At 42.3% G+C, this 25,039-nt stretch overlaps 2 protein-coding genes and 1 non-coding gene across 3 annotated transcripts in view; 2 read left to right on the top strand and 1 right to left on the bottom strand.

Moving 5' to 3' along the window:
* Nucleotides 1–13,045, top strand: part of LOC143295238 (glycogen debranching enzyme-like) — a 66,856-nt gene extending 53,811 nt beyond the window's left edge. The window contains exons 28-33 of the mRNA XM_076606818.1: nt 18–130; nt 2,108–2,322; nt 4,138–4,235; nt 5,324–5,411; nt 7,780–7,968; nt 9,231–13,045. Of these exons, the coding sequence (XP_076462933.1) occupies nt 18–130; nt 2,108–2,322; nt 4,138–4,235; nt 5,324–5,411; nt 7,780–7,968; nt 9,231–9,434 (907 nt within the window). The 3' untranslated portion in view covers nt 9,435–13,045. The remainder of the gene's footprint in view (nt 1–17; nt 131–2,107; nt 2,323–4,137; nt 4,236–5,323; nt 5,412–7,779; nt 7,969–9,230) is intronic.
* Nucleotides 13,046–15,689: 2,644 nt separating this feature from the next.
* Trnae-cuc (transfer RNA glutamic acid (anticodon CUC)) lies at nt 15,690–15,761 on the bottom strand. Its single transcript has one exon. It is a non-coding gene; the product is annotated as a tRNA-Glu (tRNA).
* Nucleotides 15,762–16,973: 1,212 nt separating this feature from the next.
* The window catches only part of LOC143295161 (uncharacterized), a 121,240-nt gene continuing 113,174 nt past the window's right edge, over nt 16,974–25,039 (top strand). The window contains exons 1-4 of the mRNA XM_076606735.1: nt 16,974–17,107; nt 18,211–18,292; nt 20,857–21,586; nt 22,779–22,981. Of these exons, the coding sequence (XP_076462850.1) occupies nt 18,278–18,292; nt 20,857–21,586; nt 22,779–22,981 (948 nt within the window). The 5' untranslated portion in view covers nt 16,974–17,107; nt 18,211–18,277. The remainder of the gene's footprint in view (nt 17,108–18,210; nt 18,293–20,856; nt 21,587–22,778; nt 22,982–25,039) is intronic.

Genomic DNA, 25,039 nt, shown 5'->3' with positions numbered 1-25,039 from the left:
AGTGACATGGGTTGCAGGGATGGATCGGCGGTGGAGATTGTGGGTCTGTCGTATGCCGTCCTCAGCTGGCTGGCAGAGATTAGTCAGCAGCGCATCTACCCCTACAAAGGGGTCCGCCGCTCCACGCCGGGTCAGTATCCTGCTGCATGTCCACTTCCTCACTTTTCCACTTTCTCAAGGGACGGGCGCAACAGTCGAATGGTTTAAGTGTTGGGACTTTGAATCTGAGGGTCCCAGGTTCGAATCCTGATCAGGGCACCTGGTGGGTAAAGGGTGGGGTTGTTTTTTTTTTTTTTTTTTTTTATCTCCCAGGTCAGTAGATGTGCAGACTTGCTAGGGCCTGAACCCCACCCACCTCTGTGTGTGTATGCGCATGCAGAAGATAAATACGCATGTAAAAGATCCCATGATCCATGTAAGCATTTCGTGGGTTATGGAAACGAGAATGTGTACCTGGCATGCACCCCCTCTCACTTCCCTCCCCTCCCCGCCCCCGAAAACATAGTATGATTGCATACATGGTGATAGTAAAAACGGTCATACTTGTAAAAGCCCATCCATGTATATGAGCAGACATGGGAGTCATAGCCCATGATCGAAGAAGAAGTTTCTCAAGAGCATGTCCCTGCATTCATACCAATCCATATGCGCTCATTCGTACAAATCCATATACGCTTGTTCGTATGTATCCATATATGCTCCACCACATCTGCAAGGCAGATACCCTACCAGCAGCATAATAACCTGACTCACTTCTTTTCAGTGCGGTGATAGATAGTGTCTGCACCCAGTAATGCCTGTCCTGGCCAAGAGTTTGTGTTCATGTAATTTGTTGCATTCATTACAACTGATGATCACATTGTTGGATCACTTTGTTATGAAAGCTGTTGTGAGTGTCATCCATTACTGTTGAGTGTGAGAACATCTGGGCGGCTGTCTTCATGGGACCTGGTTGCCACAGGACTGTTTCTTGTTGAATGTCCGTCTTCTCTGTGGATGGGTTTGGGAGGTGGAAGTGTGTGGGTATGGGACTATGTTACTTGTGGGTCAGTGTGAGGAATTGTGGGATAGTCTGCCTGTCATACATGTAAAAGTCTACTCATGTATCTGAGTGAACAGGCCACAGGCCCACACACAGAGCAGATGAAAAAAAAGATCCATGACTGTCTTGGGCACATTGCCTGAGCTGACTGAATCCCTTACAAGTGTGGATGGCAGGTGCATATTGTCGGATCTGCTTTTAGTTTGAAGCAGTGGACGATCAGATTGTTCCTGTACAGATTCAGTGAATGAACTGGTCAGGTCTACAATGTGGTTATCACAGCTTCAGTCAACCAGTAATGTGTATGGTCTGTGTCAAGCTGTGCAGATGGTAAGGATGACATTGATGTTCAGGGAATGTGTAGCCATACTTTGAGAACTGGGGCCATCAGTGATGGTGTCTATATCCATACCTGCCAACCCTTACAGATTTTCCGTAATTTTTATAGATTTAAATCCAGACTGTGAAATTACTATTTGTTAATTCTTTTTATAATGGATCGCAAAAAAGAAAATTAATTCACAATAAACACAACCCGAGTGCTGATTCCATATACCGATCCACATTTTTCAACCTGAAAACAATATTTTGTGCATACAGATGGCACCAGTTCACTTTCACTACAATGGCATCTTAAAATTAAGGTGATGTGGGCAGCAACATCAAGGAAAAAACACTGACACATCAACATTTCACTTTGCAATATCATGAAAAAAAATTTCTTTCATTGATTTATCGTGCCACAGACATGAATATGTGTAATGCACAATTTGCCCCATGACTTAAGAATTTCTCATGGTGGCCAGACTGACATCACCATGTGTGTGAAGTCTGTGAAACATTTAAGCTGTGGTCTGTTGTGCTGAAATGGCACACTTTTGATATCATCATGCATCCCAAGTAAATCAGAGCACAATAAACTGTTTTTTGTTTTCTTCAGATGAAGTTTTGCTGGTCTAAATTTGGAAAATGCCCCCTTCTGATATCCCCCCACCCCACCCCTCTCATGCAAGATTACAAGTGGATTGTGAAAGATTGGCAGTTAACTATTCTTGATGTTTTCAGACTGCAAGGATGAGCTCATCACTTTTGAGGACTGGGCTGAGAACTTGAAAGACAACTTTGAAAAGGACTTCTATATCGGTCTCACCTCGAACCCTGTCAATGACCCTCACCCTGAGTGCATCAGCCGTCGAGGGATGTACAAGGACTGCTTGTATGCCACCCAGGTGTGGACTGACTACCAGCTGCGACCCAACGTCTGTGTGGCCATGGCGGTGGTAAGTACAGGATCCCTCCACAGGGGAGAGGTTTGAGGGTGTGGTTCAGTTTCTTCAGGAGGCATCACTGTGTTGGGACAAATGCATGTTGTATGCTACACCACACCTGCCAGTCAGATGTCTCACAGGCAGCATAACACAGTGCACTAGGCAGGCTCTTTGTGTGGTGTGTATATATTTATGTACCTGTCAGAGTGGATTTCTTCCACAATTTTGCCAGAGAAACGTTTATGGTGCCTTGGGTCCTTTTTCAGTGTGCCAAGTGGGTGCTGCATGTGGATCCTCAGTTTATCATCACATCTGAATGACTAGACACTCGGTCTTGATTTTCTGGTCACACTTGGGAGAAAGGGTGAGACCTGGGATTTTAACTTACAAAGTGTGAGTGAATGATGCCATGGCTGCCCCACGACAGGTTCTTTAAGCACTGCCAGCGCTTGTCTGGATCAGATTGGATGGTGGCGGTCATTCTGCAGGTCACTGTGACACAACAAAGCGGGGCATGGTGTGCAGGAAAACCATCAAGAAGGTGTGCCTGAAATGTACTCATGGACACTACAGTCAGTGTTGCTTCAGTGCATTTTCAGTTTGTGACACTGATTCAATCCAACCTGGTAAAAAAAAAAAAAGTAAAAAGAGAGAAATCACTCTGAGAGAAGTCTGTAATGAGAGAGGGAGGGAGGGAGAGAGAGAGAGAGAGAGAGAGAGATCATGTCAGGTTGTACAGTCAAATAACTGAGATATGTGCTGTGTCCATCATTTCACTTCATACATGTGTGCTCTTGCAGACAGGCAGACTAACATGTGACATCAGTTATAAACCTCATTCTGTCATGATGCTGACACCAAACACAAACATGATAATCCAACTGGTTGTTTTCTGTTGCTACAAAACCACGAAAGAGAGACACAGAGAGAGAGAGAATCATTCAAAACATTGAACAATTGTCTTGTCTTGCATCAAATCATGTGAATAAACACTATCCCTGCTAACTGTTATCTTTCCAAAAGAAGACAGTAACTCTCTTGCAGATTTTCGCCCTTAGAACACGTTTCAAGAGGGTGCTCACATGGCCCCGCTTGCTTCCAAGCACGTTGAATCATGCATTCTGAAAACACTCATAACAAGCTCTCACTACCATGAAATACATTCTGAAAAACATTTAATCAAATAATACCTATTGGGGTGATGTTTATTTTCATGTTACATAGTGTATTAACAACAGAAAAAAGGAAAAATTTCATGAAAATTCTCTGAGAAAAAATATCTTGGTTTGACAACCATGCTGAGGTGGTGAACTTTTCTGTCTGGTTGGCCCCCCTTCAGTATGATCCATCATATGTTGAGTGATTCATTGTACACATATACCATCAAGAACACATCCATTATGTACGCCACCAGGAACACAGTCACTGTACAATCCGCTTTCCATGGATGCTATCTCCTTGTTCACAAAGCTGACACCCCCTTGCCCACCACCTGTCGGTGTGCAGCTGAACAGTGCACAGAACAAATCACAGCGTGTTCCAGTGGTGTCCTGTGTGTCATTGAACAGTACATAGAACAAATATCACAATGTGTTCCAGTACAGTCCTATGTATCACTCAGCAGTGCATAGAACAAATCACAGTGCTTTCCATTGGTGTCATGTGTATCACTGAGCAATACATAGAACAAACCACAGTGTGTTCCAGTGCAGTCCTATGTATCACTGAACAGTGCATTGAACACATCACAGTGCATTCCTTTGGTGTTGTGTGTGTGTGTGTGTGTATCCCTTGACCTAAGGAGGAGGTGTTGTGCATGTGTTGCAGGCCCCTGAGCTGTTTGACGATGAACATGCGTGGACAGCCCTGAACCTGATACAGCAGGAGCTTATGGGACCTGTGGGCATGAAGACGCTGGATCCCAAGTCAGTGCTGTCTGTTTCTCTCTCTCCCTCCTCTCCCTTGGCATGCAGTGTACGCTTGTTTCTTTCATCTGATTTTTGTCCCAAACCCACTGTTCCCTTTGACATGGGCAAATGGCCCAGTTCAGTAAACTATCTGTCTTGTCTTGTCTCTCCTTCCCTCTCTGATTCTCCTCCTTATTCAGCCTGTCTCCCCGCTGGCTTTGACCTCACAGATAGCAGTTATGTCACATTCAGTTATCACTCACAAAAGAATTATGAAAAATAAAACAAGAAGAAATAGACAAACTGAACAGAAGAGGATAATCTTACTGCTGGCTTCACTGACTGTGTTGTGACAAGACTTGACCCACCATTAATTGAGTGATTGTCACCAAAGAAATATGACCAGGTTGCCAGACGGACTGACTGAGATGTGAATTGACTAGAAAAACAACAACAGAGTCTGATGAATGAAATGACCTGTTGACAGGTGGGATGACTTGTTAACGAGAAGATTTGAAGGACGTCATGAACAGAAAAATGGACTGGATTAAATCACATTCCATGACCGAGAAAAAAAAGAGTCAAATTTTTATCGATCTATATTTTGAATGAGATATTGAGTGTTTACAAAGATGGAGCAGACACTGCATTAAAAAGAGAAATTGTTATTTGTTACTCATAACTTGAGGAAGAAAATGTCATTTCTGGTCAGTGCCAGGTAGGTTGTGTCTGGCTGTGGTGTAGGTTGGACTTGATTGAGGGTGACGTAGTGGTGAAAAGAAAATGTGTGCGGATTAGCTTACCTACAATAAAACGAAGCTGAAAGATATCTTTGAATTGACACAGGTGTGCGCATCATAAAGGATGTTCACAAATGAATGCCAGTCTTTCTGTCAAGTGGTCTTTTCATGGTAGTTGCATGATTGCCGCTGTTTGCAGCAGCTATTCTTCTAAGGTTAAGGAGGCAAACTGAAATGACAACAGTGGATTAAACAGCAGCCTCATCCAGTTTGCCCTGAGTACGGGGCAGCATGGATCAAGGTGTGGATGTGGGTTGGGGCAGGAACTCACAAGTGTGTGGGCATTTGTGGTGTGTGTGCGTGCAGAGACCTACAGTACTGCGGCGATTACTCTGTGCATTCAGATTGCAATGACTACAAGGTGGCCGGGGGCTACAACTACCACAATGGGCCTGTGAGTGCATGGTGGAGAGGGTGCTGACCTCTTGTCTGTCTGTCTGTCTGTCTGTTTACCTTGTTGTTTGTTGAGAGAAGTTCATGTCTGTCTCAGTGTCTGTTTACTTTTTGGTTTGTTGTGAGAGGTTCTTGTCGGTCTGTTTACCTTGTGGTTTGTTGTGAGAGGTTCTTGTCGGTCTGTTTACCTTGTGGTTTGTTGTGAGAGGTTCTTGTCTGTCTGTTTACCATGTGGTTTGTTGTGAGAGGTTCTTGTCTGTCTGTTTACCATGTGGTTTGTTGTGAGAGGTTCTTGTCGGTCTGTTTACCTTGTGGTTTGTTGTGAGATGTTCTTGTCATCTGTCTGTCTGTCTGTCTGTCTGTTTACTATGTGGTTTGTTGTGGGAGGTTCTTGGTCTGTCTGTTTACCCTGTGAATTATTGAGAGAGGTTCTTGTCTGTCTGTCTGTCTGTTTACAGTGTGTTTTGTTGTGAGTGATTCTTCTCTGTCTGTCTGTCTGTCTACCCTGTGGTTTGTTGTGAGAGGATCCTGTCTATCTGTTTACCCCGTGGTTTGTTGTGAGAGGTGCTTGTCTGTCTGTTTACCGTGTGGTTTGTTGTGAGAGGTTCTTGTCAGTCTGTTTACTGTGTGGTTTGTTGTGAGAGGTTCCTGTCTGTCTGTTTACCGTGTGGTTTGTTGTGAGAGGTTCTTGTCTGTCTGTTTACTATGTGGTTTGTTGTGAGAGATTCTTGTCGGTCTGTTTACCCTGTGGTTTGTTGTGAGAGATTCTTGTCAGTCTGTTTACTGTGTGGTTTGTTGTGAGAGATTCTTGTCGGTCTGTTTACTATGTTGTTTGTTGTGAGAGATTCTTGTCGGTCTGTTTACTCTGTGGTTTGTTGTGAGAGGTTCTTGTCTGTCTGTTTACCCTGTGGTTTGTTGTGAGAGATTCTTGTCAGTCTGTTTACTGTGTGGTTTGTTGTGAGAGATTCTTGTCGGTCTGTTTACTCTGTGGTTTGTTGTGAGAGATTCTTGTCGGTCTGTTTACTCTGTGGTTTGTTGTGAGAGGTTCTTGTCGGTCTGTTTACCCTGTGTTTTGTTGTGAGAGGTTCTTGTCAGTCTGTTTTCTATGTGGTTTGTTGTGAGAGGTTCCTGTCTGTCTGTTTACCCTGTGGTTTGTTGTGAGAGGATCCTGTCTATCTGTTTACCCTGTGGTTTGTTGTGAGAGATTCTTGTCGGTCTGTTTACCCTGTTGTTTATTGTAAGAGGCTCTTGTCTGTCTGTTTACCCTGTGGTTTGTTGTGAGAGGTTCTTGTAGGTCTGTTTACCGTGTGGTTTGTTGTGAGAGGTTCTTGTCTGTCTGTTTACCGTGTGGTTTGTTGTGAGAGGTTCTTGTCTGTCTGTTTACCCTGTGGTTTGTTGTGAGAGGTTCTTGTCGGTCTGTTTACCCTGTGGTTTGTTGTGAGAGGTTCTTGTCTGTCTGTTTACCCTGTGGTTTGTTGTGAGAGGTTCTTGTCGGTCTGTTTACCGTGTGGTTTGTTGTGAGAGGTTCCTGTAGGTCGGCCTGTGATTTATTGTGAGAGGTTCTTGTCTGCCTGTCTGTCTGTTTACTATGTGGTCTGTTGTGAGTGATTCTTGTGTGTGTGTGTGTGTGTGTGTGTGTGTGTGTGTGTGTGTGTGTGTGTGTGTGTGTGTCTGTCTGTCTGTCTGTCTGTCTGTTTACTTTGTGGTCTGTTGTGAGTGATTCTTGTGTGTCTGTCAGTATCCTGTTGCTTGTTATGAGTTGTTCTTGTCTGTCTTAGTGGATTTTACTATCAAAATTTTCCAGGGACAGCTATTGTGGATGCGAGTTCTTCTATGTGTGCTAAGTGTGTGTCACAGATGGGACTGCAGTGTATCATTTTATTCAAATGACTAGTGGAGGGGGAGAAAATTCTGGCAAGTGTTGTGTTCGATCCCGTATGCTTTGATTATTTTCACTTCATAGGCGGACATGTTACCACAACTAAGGCCACCACATCCTGTGTCACCATGCAGCCTTGTGTATGCGAGCGTGTGTGTGTTTATGTGTGTGTGTGAGTGTGTGCGTGTGTGTGTGTATATGTATGTGTGTGTTTGTGTGCATGTGTGTGCATGTGCATGTGTTTGTATGCATGTGTGTGTGTGTTTGTGTGTGTGTGTGTGTGTGTGTGTACATGTGTGTGTTTGTGCTTGTGTGTGCATGCATGTGTGTGCATGTGTGTTTGTGCGTGCACGTGTGTGTGTGTGTGTGTTCATGTACATGTGTGTGTTTGTGCTTGTGGTGTGCATGCATGTGTGTTTGTGCGTGCACGTGTGTGTGTGTGTGTGTGTGTGTGTGTGTGTGTGCGTGCACGTGTGTGTGTGTGCACCAGGAGTTTTTGTGGCTGATGCCGTACTTCCTGAGGGCCAAGCTGTACTTTGCCAGCCGGCGAGAGAAGGTCCAGGCAGGGGTGCTGAAGGAGACGGTGGAGCTGACCCGCAGCGTGCTGTGCCGGCACTACAACCTGCTGTTCCAGTCCCCCTGGAAGTCCCTGCCCCAGCTCACCAACAAGGACGGCGCCGTGAGTTGTCTGTCGGACCTGTCTTGCTTTGATGGGTTGATAGGAATGTTACGTTTCTGTTCTGGTCTCTTTTCGCTTCATCGGGTTCGGGGCCCCGCACTGAAGCTCTTTCAAGTCTGACCTTAAAAACCCATCTCTTTCCCAAGATAGCCTCTTTCCCCTGCTTCTTCTTTCTTGTCTCCAGTTTCTCCAGTTTTAGAGTTATGCATGCATGTGAATGGCTGGTTTGAAATCGCTTTGATTTGTCTCTGCACAAGATTCAGTGCTATATAAATATTTATTATTATTATTATTATTATTATTATTATTATTATTATTTATTTTTGACTGTTTGGTGCTGTGAGTGTTAACCAGTCTGTTTTCTTCCTCAGTATATTCCTCTTGGCTTGTGTGGTTTTTGGTTGATAGGATTAGGGGTGTTTTTTAGTTTCAAATTTTTATTTATATAGTGTTTAATTCTTTCTGGATCAGACACCCAACGCCTAATTGGATATGCCATGGCGCTCCACACATATAATGCTAGACTGGGTCATTTTGTGATGAAGACTCATTATTGTTTTAACATGAGTCTTGAAAGAAGGTGTTGAAATTTTTTTCGGGTTTTTTTTTTTTCATTCCACCGTTCAGACAATTGTGCTTCAAGTGCTTGTCAGGTTCATATTTTCATTGCCCTCAAAGGAATCTGGAGGGAATGGCAAAGGCAAATCATGGGTGGGAAGACAGGGGAAAGTCCTCACTGTGTTATCTCACTAACTGCTGCTTGTGTGTGGCCGACTCGTTTGAAGGGAAATGTTGTGATGTCATGTATTACAGGACCATAGGATGTTGACTTAGGGGCTGGGTCATTGATATCAGCATGTTGGTTTATGACCTTTGTGTGAATAATAGTGTACTAGTGGTTGTGTGTGTGTGTGTGTGTGTCTGTCTGGGTGCTGATTTTGTAACATAGTCAGTGCTTTCCTGTGTTGTGTATTTGCTGTATTTTTTAAATATGGTTCAGTTTTATAATTTGTCACAGCTTCCTTATAAAATACTAATTTAGATGAACTGTTTTGTTCCTGTTTCCAAAATTTTACATATTCATTTTCAGGCTTCTTGGATATAGCATACTTTAATCTTCTAATACTAAACGTTAACTGGTTTTTCCAAACATAATCTAATCCAGTGCTAGTTAATTCATTTCTTGTGTGTGTGTGTGTGTGCGTTGTGTGTGTGTGTGTGTGCGTGCGTGCGTGCGTGCGTGCGTGTGTGTGTGTGACCAGTTCTGTGAGGACAGCTGCCGGGCGCAGGCCATCAGCAGTGGCTGTGTGCTGGAGCTGCTGTACGACCTGGAGCGGCTGGGCACGGCTGAGCGGCCCTCCATCGTGGACCTGCAGGGTCCTCTGTCCACTGGCAGCTGTGCCTCCCCTCAGTCCTGTCAAAGTGCCTCCCCGCAGTCCTGTCAAAGTGCCTCCCCTCGGCCCTGATTGACAGGGGGAAAGGGGAGATGTGAACACGGGGAGAGGGTTGGTGGGGGCGGGAGGGGATGGTGGGGGGGATGAGGGGGTGGGCTTTGTGTGCATGGGTCTGGTCTTTTTTGTTCTAGTTGGTTGATACCTGTGTTTTGTATGTGTGTGTGTTTTTGTTTGCGTTTGTGTGTGTGTGTGTGTGTGTGTGTGTGTGTCCCTGTGAGTGTTTGTCTGTGTGTTCAGTAGCAAATTATAAACAAGAACGACTCTCTGCTCCCCCAAAGGAAGATGTGAACATAAGGAGCTAAAGGTCTATTCTTGGTGGTTGTTTTTTTTCTGTGTTTTGTTTTGATTTTTACACCAGTGTGTGTAATACAGCAATAATGTAGAGTGTGAGTAATGTGGATGTGTATCAGAAGTGGTTTGTTTTGTGTGTGTGTGTGTGTGTGTGTGTTTTGGATGTGTGATTTAAATGAAAACTGAAAATTGTATCTGGAAACTTACTGGTGCTTGCCTGAAATCAAAACCTTTCATTCTGTGGTGCTAATCAGGGGTGCTTCATTGCTTGATATATATGGAAACAGGGATTAATGTTCACTAACCAGAAACATCTGCTTATTATTATTTTTTTTTTTTTGAAAGGTTTATTTGGCGGAGATGTTTTCATCTCTCCTGTACACATGATGTTTAAGGGTGAGACCTGTAAAGCCATCCAATATGTTAGTCACAAATCCATACCTCAATCCAACATTTAAGTTAAGATTCCAGTGAATTTAAACCTTTTGCCCCTGTTTGGGTGTGGAAGTTGCAGTAACAGTTCATATGAATTGAATTTCAGCTTAATCTCAGTCCTGTCATTGTCATGTACAAAGCCATTCTCCAATCCAAAATTTTAGTCACAAATCGATACCTCTGATATTTAAGCTGTAAATCATAGCTGACTTGAAAAGAACGTGTCATAGACAGCTGGGGAAAATATGTAGTGTCTGGGGCTGTTATAATTGTACAGATATTTATTGCTTTCTTCACTGTGATTCAACAGTGTCTTCTTATCAGAGGTCTTGTGGATTTGGGAAACACCAAGAAATGTCAGCACTTTGTGTTTGGTTGTGAATAGTGGACAGAGAAATGAAATGCTTTTGGACATTTTGATAATACATTCTCATAAGTGGTGTGTTAATGCACCCGACTGGGAAGAAAGAGTTTGTTCCCCCTCCCCTCCCCTCCCCTCCCACCTGCACTACACCTTGAGTCTGGGTGCTGTTCTTTCTGATGAGAAGCTAAACTGAGGTTGCTTGTGCAGCATGCACTTAGTGCATCTGAAAGAACCCACAACAAAAGCATTGTCCCTGGCAAAATTCTGTAGAAAAATCCACTTAGATAGAAAAAACAAATACACTTGAAGGCAGAAGAAACAGTAGCGCTGCTCTGTGACAACATGCTCTACCTGGAGAAAGCAGCCTGAATTTCATATAAAGAAATCTGTTGTTCGAAAAAGTAATATAATACAGTTTAGTACGGTATAGTACAATACAGTACAATACAGTACAATACAATACAATACAATACAAACAACTTAGAAATGAGAAAATTAGAAGATGGGTAAGGTCGGGCAAGTTAGGATTGAGTGGACTACTTTGGCATGATAAGATGGTGTTTGAGTGAAAAAATGAGTGAAAAAGGAATTGAATCAGTTGAAACAATTTACACATATCTAAGATTTAGAAAATGAAAAGAATAAAGAAAGACAAAGGCACTGAACAATTGTGTGGACTGAAGCAAAGACTTATCCTTGTGTGTGTGTCAAACATTTGCATGTTCAGTTCTCAGCTAGTGTCTGTCTGTCTCTTTCTCCCTCAGTCCGACAATGTTCCATTATCAATATTGAGCATTAACATCATGCTGCTGTCTTTTGCTTTTGCTTTCACCTTTTTCTTATATTTCCGTAACGTTTCGTCATCTATGTTTTTTAGTCAGTAATTTTCTTTCCTTTTTTTCTTGTTGTTGCTCATCTTGTTTCAAACCAAATTTACATTACCTCACAAATGCATGGGTAACCACTGTGATAATAATTTGATCTCACAAACATACGGGTAACTGCTAGTTCTGTTCTTCCATGAATTTGGTTGCCTTGGTAGCTGCTCATTCTGATTCTCCCAGTTTAAAAGGTGGAGAATATTTCGCCCATGGAAACACTTGGGGGGAAATGTCAGGTTTGCTACTACTTTGTTTGCAAGCATTCATCCCATTCATGTTAAAGTAGAAGCAGAACATGATTATGTGAGATGGGATCTGAGAATGTTTTTTGGTTATTAGGAAACTGTTGTGTTGTCGTCTGCAGTGAAGTGTGTGTGTGTGTGTGTGGAGTAATTTTGTCTCTCTCTGTTTCTCTCCCTCTCCCCATTACCTCCCTTTCTTTCTCCACCCCCTTCCTTTTCATGTCTCTTAGTTGCTTTTTTCTTTTTCTTTTCTTTTTTTTTAGTTGGTGTTCCTTTGGAGATGTGTATGTCATTGTATCCTCTGCCCTCCCTCCACTCCTTTTGATTTTGATTAATCATGTGTATGGGTTTTCACATATAGCCTCAAAGCGCTTATCCACATTTCTTGTTTTTTTCCCCCTTTTAGTGTAGTTTATGTACCTTGCAAAAGTGCATATAGCTATTTCGAGCTGCATAATTTTGTAAATCTGTATTTTGAACTCAATTAACTTACTGGTTCAAATCAGAGGGGCTCAACAGCTGAGTGGATGCAGTGTTGGACTTTTAATTTGAGAGTCTTGGGTTTGAATCGCAGTTGCAGCACCCAGTGTGTTAAGGTGCAGATTTTTTTTCAATTTCCCAAGTCTAAATATGCAGACCTGCTAGTGCCTGAACTCCATTTGTGTGTATATGCATGCATGCAGATCGAATATGCAAATCAAAGATCTTGTAATCCATGTCTGTGTTCAGTGGATGATGGAAACAAGAACACACCAGCATGCCCGCCTCCTGGAAATGAAGTAAGGTTGCCTACATGGCAGGGTAAAAACATGAAAAAGCCCTCTTATGCATAAAAGTTAATGTGGGAACTGCAGCCCATAAATGTAGAAGAAGAAAAAGATGGGAGCAAATCAAACTGTAAAGTGGAGCGGGAATGGGTGATTTTGGTATGGCACAAACGTTGAAAAGATATTTGTTCTGAAGCTTAAAATATAAAAAAATTTTTTCATAGTTTATCATACTGGAAAGTGAAATTGTCCCTGAAACGTGAGGGGTGCTTAGCATTAATAAGAATGTGCCAATTTTTAATGATTGTTCTTTTCAGAGGATTTCTTCATGTCTCCTTTTCTATCCTGACTGTTGATGGGGAGATTGATTCATCATGGCAGACAAGGAGGAATTGATGTTTGTTCACTTTTGCAACCACTTGCCTTGGTTGTGCAGGGTGTGCTGAGATAGATTCAAAAAGAACATATGTAAGTTGTGTGGAGTAGTGGCAGAAATGATGTAATCTGGTGATGGTTGTGTGATGCTAATAAAACTGACATACCTTATCGAAACATTTTTTGTGAGTGTTCAGGAGTTGAACATACGTAAGCGGTGTGGAGCAGTGACAGGAATGATATAATCTGGTGGTGATGGTTGTGTGCAAATAAAGCTGACATGTATACATATTTTTGTGTGTGTGTTCTTTCAGGAGATTTGAATGATACTTTCCCTTTCTGTCTGTCTCTGCCTCTGGATCATGTCTGCATTCATACACATATTAAACTGCAGAATATCCAGACTATTTTTGAAACTCACAAAGGCGTTCACAAAGGTGACAAAGCTGGCAGTGCACCACAGAAAGATGTTATGAAGAAAAAAAAAGATATTGAATCTGTTGTTTTCCTTTTTCTTTGTTTAATGACTTCTTCCATGCACCAAAGTGAGAGATAGGTACTTTAACAACCTCCATGCAATGTCTACATGTGCAAATCAACGGACAAAAATCTTCAGAATGGTTATCTTTTATTTCTCAGAAGAGCAGACCGTACTTGCAGCTCCCTCACTGCAGCTGTTCTGGCAGCTGGTGTTCCCATCACTAACTGCTCATGAAACAATGTGGAGATACACTCCATTATGGAACTCGGCATCGGCCCATCTTTCAGGCAAGCACCATCACTTAGAAACCAGGCATAGGGATGACACCCATGATCAGGTTACTTTGGTTTTCTCAACCTGGCCTTACTTTGCCCTTGTCTGCACATTAAAAAAGTTGAAAGAGATTATAAGTCCCATAACCTATGACCTTCAGGGCTGTGAATTCATGTCCACCGTGTCTTGGGCTTTGCACAGGAAGGCAGGGCCCAATTCTCTCCTGCCATTTTAACCTTCACCCACTGAAGTCAGGTACCCATTCACACCTGGGTGGAGCAAGGAAAAGTTCCTCTTCCAAGGACACAACAGCAGGCTAAAACAGGGCTTCGAATCCTGATCATTGGTGAACTTTAGATCAGAAGTCCAATGCTTAACCCATTCTGCCATGATGCACACACATGTAAAGCTCCTTGAACGATATGTTTAAGACATTACATAAATAGGAACAAATTTCATGACTTTGACAAACAAAATTATAAGTAAGTAATCACTTGCTGAGTGTGTCGCAGTCATTCTCACTAACTCTCTGCTTCACTTCAAACCTCTAGCCAGCCGAAACCAAAGAATAAAAATTTTATGAAATGATATTGTGAAAGGAGTCGAGGAAAAATTGTTAGTTTAATATAGAAGAATGGATGTGCCAAAATTGGAGCGATTTCCCTGTAGTGTAAAAATACTGTGGATGACATCAAGACCAGTATAATCATCTTCCTGCTGTTCACTTGTCCAAATTGAAGACATATGTAGAAATTGCTATTTTTCACTCACGGTTTCTCATTATGAAAATCATATGTAAAGGTTAAAGTAAATTCATATCAACTGTGTCTTGAGTTTGGTATACAAAGGCGGGACCCAGACCCCTCCTTCTGCTATTTAACCTCCCTCAACTGGTCCGGTATACCTACTCAGTCACACCTGGGTGCAGCATGCACTCAGCACACGTAAAAGAACCCACGGCAACAAAAGGGTTGTTCCTGGCAAAATTCTGTAGAAAAATCCACTGCGATAGGAAAAACAAATAAAACTTAACGCAGGAAAAAATATTTAAAAATGGGTGGCGCTGTAGTGTAGCGACGTGCTCTGACTGGGGAGAGCAGCCCGAATTTCACACAGAGAAATCTGTTGTGATAAAAAGAAATGCAAATACAAAATACAAATGCGGAGTCTGCACTAGTTGGGTCACAGTTAAGTATGTGTAATTAAAACAAATTTTAGTGCCTTTCCCAAGAAAACAACACCATGCCAGAATGGGGCCTCAATGCCTGACTCACTGGTGAACACTGGATCAGAAGTCTAATGCACAACCAATTCTGCCACGCTGCCTCCGTGGCTGGTACAGTATAATCTTCAATCTTCAAACTGGAAGGTCAGCCGTCATTACTGACTATTAATGACCTGTGTGCACAGAGGCGTAAAAACCTAGTCATAACCTAAGTAGACCTATCTTCCTACCGGAGGGGGTGACAATGAGAAAGAACATTATACATATTCCCTCCCACCGTCACTCGCAGCGTCCCTCCGGAGGAAAAAAAAAAAGAAAAAGGGGGGGGGGGGGGGGGGGGGGGGGGGGGACTAAACTGTGATCTTGTTCAGCTCCTTCTTGAAAGCTACCAAGGAGGGAGCCTCTGCTGCTGTTGCAGGCAGGGAGTTCCAGACAGGGATGGTTGATGGGAAAAAACTGTATTTATAAGGGTCAGAGGAGGAACTAAGATGGACAAATTAATCCATGTGGAGTATAATCCATCTCCTGGCGAGATGATTTCCTGAAACCTCAGAGGGAAGCACTGCATGTTTCTTTGGATTCCAAGCAAAGAAACATTGCAGGAAAAGTGAAATAAAAGATATGCAACAGATTGTGTTGTGAAGCACTCGAAGCGTGAGAAGCATGGGAGTTGTCACATCATTAGTATGAGGTGAACAAGAATCTTGTCCATTCTTTAGAAATCAAGTGTGTTGAATGTGTGAGTTCACTAGTTTTTCTGCAGTTTTTGTTTCCTAAAGGGATATATGTATTTTTTGTGTGTTTTTTTTTTAAGGATGCAACTAACAGATTTTAGTATGACACATGACTCAAAAGATTGAAGAACCCATGCCCCATAACAAATAATTGGAGAAAACAGAAAGAGGGAGAAAAGATAGAAGGGGAAAAAAAGGCTTCCCAAGCGGGGAATCGAACCCCGGCCGTCGCGGTGAGAGCGCGAAATCCTAACCACTAGACCACTTGGGACTTACGCATACAGCGGGTTTCATTTAATATATTATTGTGCTTTATTTTTGCGCACAGTCTATCTGTGTATTTTAAATTACTGGAGTTATAAGTTATAGTTTGTGTGCATTGCAATGCAGGCATGAAGTATATCATAAACAACAATCATTTAATCTTTGTCATCCACTCTGAGAAGGTAAATTGTAATTTGCCCGTAAAACCACAGTCAAATTCCTTATCAACGATATTGCACGCTTTTTTTCCTGTGCACCCGACATATGCTATCACGTGACTTATACGTCATCGTTTTATGTGTGTGCGTTTGTGTGTTATAAATAGCACGCGGCGCACATGGTACTGTTTAGAAAATAGCACGAAGAACAATACTCATCAACGTCCCCATCGTCATCATAGTTCATGTGTCGTCCTGGTAACTGAAGCTGGAATGCCCGACTCACAACAATGCCTCATCAGGCCAACACGTCACAAAACTCCACACACACACACGAACACGCACACACACCTCGGACTTATACGTCCGTGACACACGCACTGCGACTCGCGCTATTTTGTAAACAGAACCATGTGCACCACATGCTACACACATGTACAAATGATGCACATAAAACAATGACGTAATCAGTCACTTGCTGTACGGCATATAAAGCGTGCTGTCGTTGTGGAAAACAAAACAAAAAACAAAAGAAAATAGGTGGATTATGAAGGCACACTTTGCAGCGGATGTTGAGGTTCAAACGAATGCTATTTTGCATATATTTCCTGCTTGCTTTGAAACAGACACGAAAAGTACCAGGACTTAACCCTATTCGAGTGGATGACAAAGGTCAAATGATTGTTATTTATGATATTCTTCATGCCTGCATTGCAATATACACGAAATATACCGTGCATATAGTTCCAGTTATTTTGGATGCTAAAATAAGATTTCACTTGATCTGTTGTAGTTTGTTTGCAAACAGTTTCTTCACTCAAAGTTTATTGTGTTCTTAATTTCACACGTGCCCCAATTAATCGTTCTGTGCAGCTTCGCGGAGCCGGTTCAACCGTTCGCAAAGAATGACGGCACTGCTTCGCGGAGAGAAGTTGCGCCATAGTCAAAACACTCGACTCGGCAGCCAATGGGGCATATTATAAAGCGGCGAGGCAAGTGCGGACATGACAACCTGCACAGACAGCCACAAATAACGGCCAATCGCAGTCTCTTTTGCTTACAACTTTGCCTCGAGCGTGTGCAACTTGTGCACAAACCTACAAGCCGGGCCCATTCGATCATTGAAGACTTTCATGCGGAGAGCCGACAACCCTAACTGTGTGTTTGTGCGTTGCTATCGGCTTCCGAAGTTCTGGTAAGGTAATTCATTTTAAAACGTTTCAGCAGTTATGACTGCTTCTAAAGTCCACGCGTACATGTAGTTCTCCGTAAGATACTATAAATGGCACACATGACAAGGTTGACCGCGGCAGATCAGCTTGCTTTGCAGAACAGGTTTGCTGAGACCTACAGAAAGCTGTATATAATCGGTTCCCATTAGGCTGTGCAGCTGTGGTCGTGGGATTTGGGTGGTCATAATCGTGAGACATCGAACTTTATTTGTTGTTATCAGTTGACAACCACGCCCCCATTTCCATGTTTACTGTAATGCTTACTGTATTGGAAGAGGAAGGTTTTTTTTCCTGCTATCAAGCAATCACTAGATCAGAATCTGCTTAATTGTATATAAGCAGATGATTAGGGTAGGAAGGAGATGAAGGGGAATAAATGTGTTTGTATTATATCATTAATTTCATTGTGTGTGTGTGCGCATGTATGAATAAATGTGTTTGTATTATATCATTAATTTCATTGTGTGTGTGTGCGCATGTATGTGCAGTGAATGTGTTAATGTGTACAAGGGCGGTTGTGTGCACATGTTTAATTGTGTGGTGTACATTTTTCTTCTCACACCAACCCGCAGTTATACACACAGTGACACACAGACACACACACAAATGCGCGCGCGCACGCACACACACGTACACACACACACGCACACGCATGCACGCACGTGTGCACAGTCAGTACACATAAATCCACACACACACATACACACAGTATGTGTATAACTATAAATAGAGGTTTAAGTAGAGGTTTACGCTATCATTCATGAAGGTGCCTGCACTTACATATGGACACATGAACACACATTCACAGACACTAAATGTACATACATATATGCATGCATGCATATGACTACACACCTTCATATGGACACAAGCAGGCAAAAATACACATTCACAAACATGTACACATATGCCTGCATGCATGCATGTGCTCACACACACACACACACACACACACACACACACACTCACGGGCCAATTTTAGAAACGCACACATATATATATATACTCACACACTTGGCACACATATATATACTCACAAAGGTCATGCAGATTTTTGTGATTTCAGGTTTGAACAGTCTGTTGTGGAGAGATCAGTGGCTGATGATTGATCATCTCTGTCAGACCTGTCAGCAATGATTCCTTCCTTGGTGAGGCACATATATAAACTTACTTTCCAGCTTTCCATAATGTTGATCACACTTGATTTGAATGGGCACATCTTTGTTTTTTTGCCTTTCCATGATAATAATCACACTCAATTTTAAATGGCATATCTTAACTTTTTACACATTGATCACACTTGATTTTAATGGGCTCACTTTTCACCTTTCCCATTATGATTATATTAATCACGCTTGATTCTAATGGACACACCTTACTTTTTACATTTCCATTATATTAACCCTTTCGCTGCCAGGAAAAGAAGATTTAAGTGAAATCTGTTTGCCAGGTGTTTTTTTTCACAAAAAATGGGTATAAATTTTCCAAAAATTATGTGCTCTTTGGTATTGGAGAAATATCCATAAAAGTATATATTTTCTGAAAGGTAAATGAATAAAGAATACAAAACACATGCTGTTTTCCCATTGTATAAATTTTTAATGACATGCTGTTGTTTTGAAATCAGTGTTTTGTTTTTTTGTCACATTTTCAACTTGTTCATTACAAACATTAGTCAGGTAATTTGCACTAAAATATCATTTCTGGACAAATGGATATCTGCATACACAAAGTCATACTAAAACAACCACAATATAAAAAAAGAAATGAAAAAGAAATAGATACACAATGCATTGTGAATTCTCCAAGTGATAATATGGTTGTGTGGCCACGCCCCCTCAGTCTCCATCCCCCTCCTCTTCACCCCTCTCACACCATCATTTATCCAGTGCTCATCAGACTGCGTTGGCTGAGTGCCAAGAAAATCGTTGGCTGAGTGCCAAGAAAATCGCTCACACTGTGTCCTGCTAAAAAATTTGGGTGACTTCTGTCGTCTGCTAGAGCTGAACAGCTGGCATCACTCACTGATAGTCGTATCTTGGCCACTCTCATGATTGCTCCCTTTAGTTTCCATCAAATCGTCCTATAAATGTTCATCACTGTCTTCTTCAAATTTACGCTTCAATTAGCATCAGCTAAAGAAAACAATCTTGGTTGATTTAGTTCCCCACGATCGCATGTCTTGAGCACGGCGTCAGTCCGACATTTTGTTGAGCAAGCGAGAAGAGGAGCCAGGCAAACACTGCGGCCAGTAACCCAACCATAACGTTCAAATAAAGGATTGCCTCATGACGTTGATGGTGTTTCTAGCTTTGAATAGAATCTAGAAAGATTCCCCAAGCTAAAGCTACAAAGCATTTTTGTCAAAAAACTGAATGCAAAGCAGGGAAAAGTCAGAATATTTCGATGATTAGTTATCTCATCATTGTGGCAGTGAAGCGTACATGCTTGCCATGACGAGTTATCTCGTCATATAGGCAGCCTAGGGGTTAATCACGTTTGATTCTAATGGGCACACCTTACTTTTTACCTTTCCATTGTGTTAATTACGCTTGATTCTAATGGGCGCACCTTACTTTTACCTTTCCATTAAATAAACTTTTTCACTGTCAAGTGTTTATGTGAAAAACACTCCCCATCACCAAATATTTTAGATAGGATGCTCTCAGTCATAGGCTTCGGTTCATGTCAAAACAACACTATAGACTTGTCCACTTCAAACTAGGTCAGGGAGCAAAGGTTAGCCATTGTTTTATTGCAGCTGTCAAGCTTTGTTACAATGTGAAAAATGTCCTTTTAACATGACTGTCTTATTTATGAACATCTTATTTATGTATTTATAGACATCTTATTTAGCTGGTTAAATTGTTATATTTTTGGAACTTAGTCTCGGCCTTTAACCTGCTAAATAAGCATTGACAGGAAGTGAAAAAACGGTGAAAAACCGGAAACGCTTAAAACTAAAGTATAAAGTCATTTACGCAGAACAAGTATTATGAGACTGACCCCTGGATGTCGGCTAAAGTCGCTTATGGTGGTGAAAGAGTTAAGTACAATTGGTTTTAATGGGCATACCTTACATTTTACCTTTTCATTTTATAGATTTCACTTGATTTTCACAGTCCTTGCACAGTTGCTGGGATATGCTATTAATCTTCAGGTATCATGAATACATCATAGTGTACTATATTATATAGTGTGTAAAATAGTTGGAGCGTAGCTGAGTGGATGGCTGACAACCAGACCTGTTCAATCACTTTGTGTCTTATTTAAAGAAATGTTTTGAATGATTTGATTAGCAGGCCTTTTAGCACCTGTCTTGCACATAGATTGGGACAGCTGAGATTATGAATCTGTGAATACACTAGTTAGAAAAAAAAACAAAAAAACAAACAGACCCCCCCCCCCCCCCTGCCAAAAAAAACCCCCAACAAAACCCACTACTTTGTTGTGAGCTGCAGTGTTGTTTAACTTATTGATAAGTATGGTGTCTGTATTCCTTCTATGGTTATGATGGAAGTATGACAATTGTCTGTCTGAATTCAGTTTGTCGGGGAAGAGGGATTGACTGGTTGCGCTATCCTCTGACCTGTCATTATAACCATTATTTTGATTCTATCATTGTAGACTATGCAGAAATAAATGTTTGAAAAAGAATAAAATAGAAAAAAAGAAATTTTTATATGCTAATGGATTTTGTATACTGTGTCAGGTGAAGCGTCTTTCAAAGACACTGGTCTCGGTGCGGTCGACCACCTCAGACGACGGAGACAAGGGCAGGAAGGACAGTGCTGCCACTTCCGGCAGTGACAGCTCTGTGCCGTCTCTGCGGCGAGCGTCCACCAAACAGTTGAGCTCAGATGAGGAGAGTCAGTCCAAGGTCACGGTCACCAGCAGGTCAAGCATTGTCAGCGTCAGGGCCTCCTTCACTGTGAGAGAAGTGTCCAAGACACGTATGTCTGCAGCATCCTCGAGTTCTCGCCAGCTCTCCAGGCGACCATCCAAACCTCCGTCCAGACTGGTGGAGGAAGACGAGCAGGCCTCACCCAGAAAGGAAGATACCCTCATTAAATCCTCATCCAAAACTCTGGCTTTGTCTTCCTCTCGAGCCAAGGCGTCACCACGGACAGCCAGTGTCAGCAAGTCTCCATCCAAAGTGCGCAGCTTGAGCAAGACCCCGAGTTTGAACAGGTTTGGGTCTAAAGGCAGCATGAGCAGGTCTGGCTCTAAAGGCAGTGTGAGCAGGTCTGGATCAAAGGGCAGCATGAGCAGGTCTGGATCCAAAGGCAGCATCAACAGATCTTTGAGTCGCTCGGGGTCTAAAGGCAGCATGATGAAGAAGGGCTCAGTGAAAGCAGCAGCAGCTGTACCACAGAAGAAACCTGGAGGCAAGGAGCTGTGGTTTGATGCTGGGGCTTACCTCACAGTCCGCAGTGAAGAAGGTACAGTATGCAACAGGCAGTGGTGCTGTGGTGGAAGACTAGTGCTTACATGCAGGGTGTGAAGGTTACATTTCGCTGAGTAAAAATTGATTGATATGGACACTTATATAGCACCTGTTCTCGGTCAGAGACCAAGCCATTAGGCAATTATTTCTTTCCTATGTTATTCAGTTTGGCTTCATTCATGCACACACTTTCACATGCATACACATGCACACAAAATTTTGCCAAGGACAACTCTCTTGTTTCTGTTGGTTCTTTCGCATGAGTTAAGTGCATGCTGCACATGGGACTTTGGTTTATTGTCTCATCAAAATGACTAGCATCCAGACCATTTTTGGGGGAACAAATCCTGGCTAGTGTAGGATTTGATCCTGTATGCTCAGATTCTCTTACTTTCTTGGCAGATGTATTACTTCAGTGCTTTCAGGTGTTTGTCATTCAGAACAGTGTTAAGGGTAATGTCATCTGGCTAGAATAAGATCCAGGTGAGAGAGTAAGGTCAGGGGAGGGCAGTAGATCAGTTTCAGATCGGCTGAATATGAAGAACAAGTGCCAGTCGGACCAGTAGGATAATGGTATTAAAATATGATCTCTTTATGATATTCAGTCTTTCTGGTGGTAATAGTATAATGATAGCAAAATATGATCTCTGTATGATATTCAGTCTTTCTGGTGGTAACAATGTATCAGAGTGTGCTGATGATGCATACTAATGCGACGTTCAGATTTTCAGAGACACTGCATGGTTGTGTACGTTTTGTATTTGTATTTGTATTCCTTTTTATCACAACAGATTTCTCTGTGTGAAATTCGGGCTGCTCTCCCCAGGGAGAGCGTGTCGCTACACTACAGCGCCACCCTTTTTTTTTTTTTTTTGTATTTTTTCCTGCGTGCAGTTTTATTTGTTTTTCCTGTTGAAGTGGATTTTTCTACAGAATTTTGCCAGGAACAACCCTTTTGTTGCCGTGGGTTCTTTTACGTGCGCTAAGTGCATGCTGCACACAGGACCTCGGTTTATCGTCTCATCCGAATGACTAGCATCCAGACCACCACTCAAGGTCTAGTGGAGGGGGAGAAAATATCGGCGGCTCAGCCGTGATTCAAACCAGCGCCCTCAGATTCTCTCGCTTCCTAGGCGGACGTGTTACCTCTAGGCCATCACTCCACTGCGCTCCTTTGTTTTTCACAGGGGGGTTTTACCTCTGCCGGGCAGTGAACAACATCTACAACACCACCAAGATGGCCAAAGTGCGCTGGCTGGGACCAAAGACAGCCAAGCAGAAGAAACGGGGCAGTAAGAAGAGGCGCTCCGATTCGGCCCAGCCTGCGTCTGATAATGCCTTTGAACTGATGTATCCTGATGTTGTGGACCCCACCACCATTCTTATGGAGGTTGGGAGATAGTGTGTAAAGTGTTGCTACGTTCATGCTCAGATATATACACACCTGCACAGATACATGCACATACGCACATACACCCTCACCTCCAGCTGTCCGTCCTTATCATTTTGTGAGGAGTAGTGGTGATGCCTCTGAAATGAAGCATATATGACATCTTTCCATCTGTCAGTCACTTGGGTGTCCTATTAAAAAAAAAAGTTTTATGATTCCTGTGTCCTGCTAAAAGAAAAGGAAAAAAAGAAAAAAGGATTTCCACGTATGGACATAGAAATATGCACTGTTCCCTCAGTGATTGCTTTGTAAGATTCTGCATGTTTGCATGGTGGTTACCAGTCCATTCCACTTAAAGCGTGGAAGTATGTCATTTGCCATCTGTAGTCATGAGTATTGTTTACTTGGTCATTTTTCCTGAAAATGATTAGGTGCAGAATGAAACAAAATGATATGCACACATATTGCAAATATTTCAAATATATTAACCACTGCCCCCTCCGTCTCTGAATGTCTTCGCATTGAGACACAGAAAATGACACTGCAAACTTATCAGTGAAATTCCCAATGGAATAAACAGTACCATTGGACAGTACAATGTGAAGCACTGTGATTGTGAACACTGAGTTCACACAAGGACAGTTCACAGTGTGATTTTTATTGTTGTCCACCTGTTACTTTTATCAGTCAGGCACTGAAGAGAATGCACACACGAAGATTTTTAATCCATCGTTCCAGAGAACATTATATATCAGTCGGGGTTATTTTCCCAATATTTGTCTTGTTTTGGTCAATACCAGAATTTGGACTTATCATATTTGTATATTTAACAGCCCCCCAGCAGTGCAAAATTGTGGATGTAAGTCATTCTCATACATCCAGTGACCCATAGATGTGAGCATTCTTGTGTGTGTGTGTGTGTGTGTGATGTTTTACATCACATAGCAGTCAGTGTCTGCCTCCCTCCCTCCACCCCCTGCCCCCCCTGCCCCCACACCTCCACTCTCACAACTGGAACAGCTCATAAGCTCCATGTGTAATCGTGATTCTGACCAGAACACACGGTTACTTCACTGGCACTAGAAGGGGACAACTGGAACAGCTCATAAGCTCCATGTGTAATCGTGATTCTGACCAGAACACACGGTTACTTCACTGGCACTAGAAGGGGACAACTGGAACAGCTCATAAGCTCCATGTGTAATCGTGATTCTGACCAGAACACACGGTTACTTCACTGGCACTAGAAGGGAAAAGTTGACTGTTCAGGAGGGAGGGAGGGTTCTGAGGCATCCACTTAATCTCTCCCCTCCCCTCCCCCACCGTCCCCCCCATTTCTTGTTTTGATAAGCCTTCAGCTGTTCAGCCTCTTTTATTTATTCTTTTTTTTATATTCATTTATTTATATATTGATTGATTGATTTTATGATAATAATAATAATAATGATGATTATTATTATTAGTGGTAGGAGTAGAAGCATTTTATTATTTTTATATTTTTACTGTTATTTGTGTGTGAAGTCTCTGCCATCTCTGAATTGTCAGTTTTGAAGTGCTGTAAGGTTAACGACATGTTTTTCAGTGTGTCTGCTGGTCTGTTTTGAAATGCTGTAAGGTTAATGACATCTTTGTCAGTGTGTCCGCTGGTCTGTTTTGAAGTGCTGTAAGGTTAACGATATGTTTGTCAGTGTGTCTGCTGGTCTGTTTTGAAGTGCTGCAAGGTTCACAGCATGTTTGTCAGTGTGTCTGCTGGTCTGTTTTGAAGTGCTGCAAGGTTCACAGCATGTTTGTCAATGTGTCTGCTGGTCTGTTTTGAAGCGCTGTAAGGTCTGTATGGTTAACAACATGTTGTCAGTGTGTCTGCTGGTCTGTTTTGAAGTGCTGCAAGGTTTGCAGCATATTTGTCAATGTGTCTGCTGGTCTGTTATCAGTAATGTGTCTGCTGGTCTTTTTTGAAGTGCTGCAAGGATATGTATATCAGTGTGTCTGCTGGTCTGTTTTGAAGTGCTGGTGCTGCAAGGATGTGTATGTAAGTGTGTCTGCTGGTCTGTTTTGAAG

The sequence above is a fragment of the Babylonia areolata genome, chromosome 20 (genome assembly GCF_041734735.1).
Source record: "Babylonia areolata isolate BAREFJ2019XMU chromosome 20, ASM4173473v1, whole genome shotgun sequence".
NCBI lineage: Eukaryota > Metazoa > Mollusca > Gastropoda > Neogastropoda > Buccinidae > Babylonia > Babylonia areolata.
The sequence above is the reverse complement of the archived record's forward strand: the minus strand, read 5'-3'. Positions and strand labels throughout refer to the sequence as shown.